Source organism: Sprattus sprattus (genome assembly GCF_963457725.1).
Source record: "Sprattus sprattus genome assembly, chromosome: 2".
Classification (NCBI taxonomy): domain Eukaryota; kingdom Metazoa; phylum Chordata; class Actinopteri; order Clupeiformes; family Clupeidae; genus Sprattus; species Sprattus sprattus.
In genome coordinates, this window is record NC_137921.1 from 18,096,129 (window position 1) to 18,103,628 (window position 7,500).

At 44.2% G+C, this 7,500-nt stretch overlaps 1 protein-coding gene across 11 annotated transcripts in view; it reads left to right on the forward strand.

Annotated features, from left to right (window-relative positions):
- Window positions 1-7,500, forward strand: part of eya4 (EYA transcriptional coactivator and phosphatase 4) — a 74,614-nt gene that overhangs the window by 51,532 nt on the left and 15,582 nt on the right. For all 11 annotated transcript variants that reach the window (XM_080832200.1, XM_080832202.1, XM_080832197.1 and 8 more), the window contains 3 exons: window positions 4,445-4,622; window positions 6,929-7,062; window positions 7,336-7,419. In XM_080832200.1, coding sequence (XP_080688326.1) covers window positions 4,445-4,622; window positions 6,929-7,062; window positions 7,336-7,419 — 396 coding nt within the window. The remainder of the gene's footprint in view (window positions 1-4,444; window positions 4,623-6,928; window positions 7,063-7,335; window positions 7,420-7,500) is intronic.

The window sequence follows — 7,500 nt, forward strand, 5'->3', positions numbered from 1 at the left end:
AAACGCTTTACATTTGTGTAAATGTCCTGTATGTATGTGGAAATATTCTTATGTAAGTACAGCACTCCTGCTCCAGTCCGGGGGTAAATGTGAATAGGCATGTTTCTCACAAACGAACATACTCCCATTCATAGCCACCTTGACGTCCGTCTCTTGGTGGCTATCCTATGAGGAGGAGACGTCTGGGGTGAAGATCATCATAGTCAGGATGATCATTTCCATCCACTCGATGCACTTTGGCGACGTCACTCTCATGTTGCCAGCTGATGTCGTCAAATCAGCTGCTCTGGATTATGAATTAACAGGTGAAAGCAAAAAAATCCCCTTCATTTGTTTGAGTCAAATTATTTCACAGTCCTGCTTTTGCACAGCGACCCATGCGTTCCACATGCTGTGAGTGGCGACTATATGCATCTCTGGTCCATCAGTTTCTGATGTCAGGCTTTGAATGTTGTGTCGTCACTGCTGTCCAACGGGTGAGGTCAATCTGGACAACGGTGATGGCTTGGTCAGTGCAGCGGTTCAATGGTTCCTGCGTTCCAGTTCCCCTCATGCTGCACCTTGGACTTGTTCTGAAATACAAACAGAGAAAACAGCGGCAGTATCACATATTCCAAGAATGTGGCATCTCATTCATATGACCAGAACAAACAAACTTAAAAAAACACAACATTGAACATTTAAACTGCCTTAATACTAGGGATCTGACCTTTATCATTAACCCCTATCTCATAGTCATGTCCATACAAGTCATCTTCTAAATTTCCATCCAATCATCATATCATTGCTAAAAGTAATGTTATGATTAACACAAAAGTGCATGACTTGAGGTTAGCCGTAATCATGTTTTTTCCTTGCACTCCACCAGAGAGGGTTGTTCTGGGGCCATGCATTATGTGCTGTGGGTGGCATCAGTTCTCCCTGTACAGTGACTGCAGCAGAACAAAGTGTACCTACTTTGAGTGGTCTTTCACACTTCAAAGTATGTTCCCCATCAAGTGGCTCTGGATACCTCCTTACCACTCTGGCTCTCTGGACTGCTCTCGTAAATGTTGTACCGTGCTGACTCTCGTCATTGCAAATATCCAGGTGGTTAAGGGCTCGTTTCTGATAATTATTGACCATGCTTTCATCATCTCTGTTGTTATAGTTAAAATGAGAAGCATGTCTGCCTCTGCCCTGAGACCTGCATTCTCTAGCCCAATGGCCATAATTCTTACACTTACGGCATACATCATGTGATTTTCTTCCCAACCTACATCTAGATGTCCTAGTTCTGATGCTTCTAGGGTCACCTTGATTACCAAATTTCTCATTTCTAAACATGCACTCTGGATCTGTGTGTGTGCCATGGATGCAGACCCTTCTGATCTTTTGTTCTGTGTCACGTTCCATTCGCCTTGCTACACTAATAAGCATCTCAAAGGTGAACGTTGTGTCTTCCCAGCCGGGTGTGGTCAACTTCACAATACTTCTGAGCTCAGGGACAGTATTATGCAAGAAATTTGCCTTCAAGGCACCGTTGTTATTGGTCATAACATTCTCCTCTGTCATCCCGCTCATGCCTGAATGTCTTAAAAATGCTTCAGCAAATCTTTGGGCAAAATCATCCACCGCTTCATTAGCCATCTGTCTACAACCAGATATTTTACCCCAATCTGTAGTCGCATTGGTAGCCTCCTGAATCCACTCACGGACTGCCTTCCAGCCATTAACTAGGTTCTGTTGATCCTCTCCTAATCCAACATCAACATCTCGCTTCACCTTGTCAGCCTCAGTGTTGTTTAACACAGTGCATAAAAGTGAAACGCCGTCATATGGGTGCAGCTGATAAATCTTTTGCAACCGGGTAATCTTGGACCAAATATCCATCCCTGCTTTACGCGGATGTTGCAGATCTTTCGACCATTCGTCAATATCTTGCGGCTTTGCAGATTTATAAGAGTGCAGTACATTTCCACCAGTATATCTGGATGTTAAAGGTCTCAATTTGGCCAAGCCAATATTAACACCTGAGTCATTCATGTCCTTTGACCCACAATTAACAAATGGCATTGTTCCAAATGCCTTTGGTCTCTCCCTCTCCTTGGGAGGGGGGTGCGCACTTTGTTCTGTGAGATGTGATATCTCTTGGTCGTTTCTAGCCTGTCTTGCTTTCAATGTCTTCACATCATTTGCAAGTGCTAGAATAGTGTTGTCAACAGTCAGGCGCCATTCTAATTCAGTCTTTTCATGTTTCACTTTAGCAAATTCACCTTCAAGTGACGATACCTTATCTCTCTCAATCTTCAGAATTCTGTCTGATTCAATTTGTTCTTGTGCCCTCTGACGGCGCATTATGTGATCCAAAAGGACGAGAGAAAGTGAGATTTTGTCTTTTTCGCGCAAGAGTTTTTCAAAACTGCGCCTAATGTCATCAAGAGGCCATATCCCATTGTCGGGCAGAATATTATATTTGAGTCCGATTTTCCTCTCGGTCTCATTCATTTTAAAATGACCTTTCAAAAAACCTCTGATTGTCTCAATCATGGTAATCTCGTCAAAACCACGCACTGCCAAATCGCCCATCTCCATAATAGGGACGCTGTTGGCCTGGCTAAAACTTCTCATGAACATCTTTGATTTTTAACAGCAAAACAAGCGCGTTTCGCTTCCAGCAATGTAATGCTCCCTCTTTAAAACTTCAAACGGATGTTACAAAAAATACATTTAACAAAGGTAGAACTATGCAACTGGACTTTTGACCAAATCTCTAATAAACCAAATAAACAGAAGTTCTTCACTTCAGCGAGCTCATAGGCTCTCGGACAACGGCCAGCTTGAACTACCAGTTTGAATTCCTTTGACGGCAATTCAAAATCACAACGCTATGAAAATTACTCTTACAACTCACTAAATCACTTTTACCCATCCAATGGTTGCAATTAATACAGTTTACTCGGACAGCAAATCAAATGGCTCACTCTGAAAAATGTTGTACGTTGCTATGCCACTTCTGTGCGCAAAAGCCAACGATATAATTATCAAACTAAATCCTACACTGCAGTCACCGCTCAGTCAGTTAATACTGCGAATCGTATTTCACCCTGTAAAAATTCAACACTGGGAATATTTCCACCAAGGACCTCAGTCCCAAGTAATTTATCAAACGTTTGTTCACAGCCTACACCGTTAACTTATGTATCGTTTTCCGAAAAGGTAATATTATCCTGCTAATAATAGATACCCTTAACAATACAACTCAGAATGCTTACGACTACGAAATCGTAACACTTACACACAAATGATCTGTCTCAGAAAAACAATAACACTTGTAGGCCCTAGTTTACAAATCCTTATTCATGCTAACTGCCTCTAATTCATTACACAGCAACTTTCTGTTCGTTTTTTCAGCGATAATTAAAAGATGCACTCACCGTTTGAGTTGAGAAGCTTCTTTTCTTCCTTTATCGTGAAACTGGGTGGAAACACCAATTGAAAGCTTATGCTGTAAATGAAAGCTTGTGCTGTCCTCCGGCAAAATCCTCGGATGCCCACGCTTGGTTCAAGTTAGCTTGTTCAGAATAACAGACTTGTGGAAGACGGCTTAGCGAAAGAATGTGTTTATTCTCTTCTTATGGTCAGCTCCGCAACACAGGCATGCACAAGGCACGTCTACATGCTGAGGAGTTGGTCTCCTTGCTTCTTCTTCTTCTCATTACAAAAAGGTTGTGACTCTTATAATATGAAATTAACATGTAAACAATACCGAGAAATTAAAGGTGTGTCCATAAATGAAAGTAGGAAGTATGACCTAATTTGGTCTGACTCAATTAGGTCTCAATTAATTAAGTGTCTGTCTGGGGTCCTGGCAAACATTGATCTCCAGCTGTTCCTTCCTTCCTGACCCTGGACAATAGCTATTTGATGTCTCAGGGGTCAAATGGTTGGGGAACAGGCCTGCACCCGTCTGTGAGGCCTTAGATGCATATTGACAGAATGGACCTTGCTGTGATTGCATATTAAAGGTGTGTCCATAAATGAAAGTAGGAAGTATGACCTAATTTGGTCTGACTCAATTAGGTCTCAATTAATTAAGTGTCTGTCTGGGGTCCTGGCAAACATTGATCTCCAGCTGTTCCTTCCTTCCTGACCCTGGACAATAGCTATTTGATGTCTCAGGGGTCAAATAGTTGGGGAACAGGCCTGCACCCGTCTGTGAGGCCTTAGATGCATATTGACAGAATGGACCTTGCTGTGATTGCATATGACTAAAATCTATGTAATCTAACACAATATAACAAATAATTTCATGTATTAAGAAGACGATGAAGAGAAATGTTGATACACCCTGAATCCTGTGCCTTAAGACCCCACTGTCAATCTTTGTTTGTTTATTCATACATCGGTTGGTTTATTTGGACGTTTGTTCTGTTATTGATGTGTTGTTTTTTTGTTTGTGTAGGAGTATCCGTCCTATACGACGTTTGGCCAGAATCAGTACGCGCAGTATTACTCCGCCTCCTCTTATGGCTCCTACATGACGTCTAACAGCTCAGTGGACGGCACCGGCTCCGTCTCCACCTATCAGCTGCAAGATCCCGCCCCTGTCATGACGGGGCAGGCAGCTGAACTCCACCCTGGTAAGCACCAATCAGCATCAGCATTCTTCACGTTTTTTCTAGCCTTTTCATTGACCGGACAGTTCAATTGTGACATGACAAGAAGTGAGTGGGAGACAGTTGAGGAGGTGGGGCTGTGAGATGATCTCAGGCCGGCCCCCAAACCAGGGTCCTTGTGGACACTGGGCCCATATGTGGTGTATGAGGCCGACCCTACCACTGTGCTATAGCTGTCCTATGCTCTGTTGTAACGTAAAATAATCCCAAACAATGAATAAAAGGACATACATCAAACACCATATATGATCTATATCAGACCTGTACATCCAGACTACTATGATGAAGGTTTCTAAAGCCAGCTCTGAGAATCATATCATATTAAATACTCATATAACCCTAGTGGGCCACACATGGGCTGCTTGAGTCATACGAGCGGAGTATTCCTGCCTTCTCCTGAAGCATGTGGAAAGTAAGTTGAGTCAAAACTCTTCAGTTGAGACACCTTTTGAATGACTCCAAACCTACTCCTCCTGACACGCTGGCCTTAGATTCACGAATTAGATTCACGGTTAACCTGCAGCCTCTCCACTGCTGCTCCGCCTTGGAGCTGAGTTTGGTCCGTGTCTGGACCAGATAGGGGTTAGACGGAGTTTATGGGTTCTCACTCGAGTGATATGCTGACTTTGGGCATTCCTTCTACATGTGCATGTGTGTGTGTGTACATGTGTGTGTGTGTCTGTGTGTGTACACATGTGTGTGTCTGTGTGTGTGTACATATGTGTGTGCTTGCAAGTGTGTGTGTGCAGACCAGATGCGGTTTAGGGTTAGCTGTTATCTGTCAAAGCCTATTAGCCAAGTCCACCAAGCCTTGGAGAGGCGATGAGTGCATGTGCGCCAGAGCCGGGTCAGATGTAGGCTAGATCCACTCCGGTGTTTCCTCCCAACCAGCCCATGCTGTTTCCAAAGGCCATATCAGCAAATTTGCTAAATGTGTCGTTATGTTGACTTGACCTGTGGAGGCAGGAGTTCTATCATTCGGCCCACTTCACAGAGAGTGTTAGGAAAGGTTAGGTCAGGGTCCTTCATCGTCCATAGCACAGAATAAGGTAACCATGGAAACCGGACACCTTGCTGTTGGGCGGTTGTTTATGTTAGCATTAGAAGTGGTGATTGGAGGACCAAGGGCGGCCCAGGATGCAGTGGGGCCTGGAAAGGGAGCTCTGGGAGTCTCCTCTTTCTGTCTGTTTCTCTGTTTTTCACTCTCCCACTTTCCCTTTTTCTCTCTTTCCCCATCCCTCTCTTTCTCTCTCTCTCTCTCCTCCTCTGCCCTTCGCTTTCTTTGGCAGTCCTTAAGCCTGACTCATTAGACTGGCTTATAGTCCACTCTCCATCACCCACATCAAGCCACACACACACACATACACACATTACATTGATATGTGCACTCACTCATTGCATTCATATTTAAAACACACTCTCTCTCTCACACACGCACTGATTTCATTAACATTGAAACACACTCTTTGCACTGATATTTAAACACACTCAAAACACACAGTCACTCACACACACATGCTCTCACTTTTAAGAATCTTAGCCATAAGCTCATAGTGTCACAATAAATAATGCTTTGCATGCAGTCTTTGCCTCTCTGTTTCTCTCCTTCTGTCTTTTCTCTCTCTCTCTGTCTCTCTAATTACTCTTTCTCCCTTCTTCCCTCTCTCTCTCTCTCTTTCCTCTCTCTCTAATCACTCCTTTCTGTTGAAACCGCAGACTGAGGTCCTGATTGAGACATAACATTCTGTCAGGGTAAAGCCTCAACGTCTGCTTCTGCTTACTGACCTCACTGAGCCCCCAGAGTGTGTGTGTGTGTGTGTGTGTGTGTGTGTGTGTGTGTGTGTGTGTGTGTGTGTGTGTGTGTGTGTGTGTGTGTGTGTGTGTGTGTGTGTGTGTGTGTGTGTGTGTGTGTATGTATTTGTGTGTGTGTGTGTGTGTGTGAGAGAGAGAGAGAGAGAAAAGAAGTAGGGGTAAGTGTGTGGTTGCATTCATGTTTGAATGTGTCAGTGTTATAGAGTGTGTATGAGAGTGGTTAAATTGGTGTGTGTGTGGTTTGGATTGGTGTTTGAGGATGTGAACGTGTATAAGAGAGTGAGTAGATTGATGTGTGAGTATGTGTGTGTTTGTGTGTGCATAGATACAGTCAGCATTTCCATTCTTCCCTTCTGTGCTGTAGCAGGCCTAGACATGATTCAGAAGCAGAAGGCCATGTACAGCACCAGGTTGCCCGTTCACCTCTGACCCCTAACTTTTGACCTTTTGACCCTCAGGGGATTTTGAAACGGTGCAGAGGCCGGCCACACCGATTAAAGAGCTGGATGACCGGGGGCGGGCTGCAGGGGGCAAAGCCAGGGGTCGGGGCAGGAAGAACAACCCCTCACCCCCACCTGACAGCGACCTGGAGGTACACACACACACACACACACAAACACGCACACACACACACACACACACGTGTTACAGTGACTTGGATGTACAAACACACAACCAGACACAAAATCCCTCACCCCCACCCGACAGTGCGACCTGCAGGTATCCACACACACACGAATGCATTAACAGTATTAAGGTGTTTTCCATCAGTGTAAATCTAAAAAGGTGTGTCTGTAAATCTATGTGTAAGTTGGACATGAAATCTATTTTTGGATGTGTGTGTGTGTGTGTGTGTTTCCTGCAGCGAGTGTTCGTGTGGGATTTGGATGAGACCATCATCGTGTTCCACTCACTCCTCACGGGATCTTACGCGCAGAAATATGGCAAGGTGAGACATACATACACATTCATACACAAACACACAGACACACAGACACACACACACACACACACACACACACACACACAC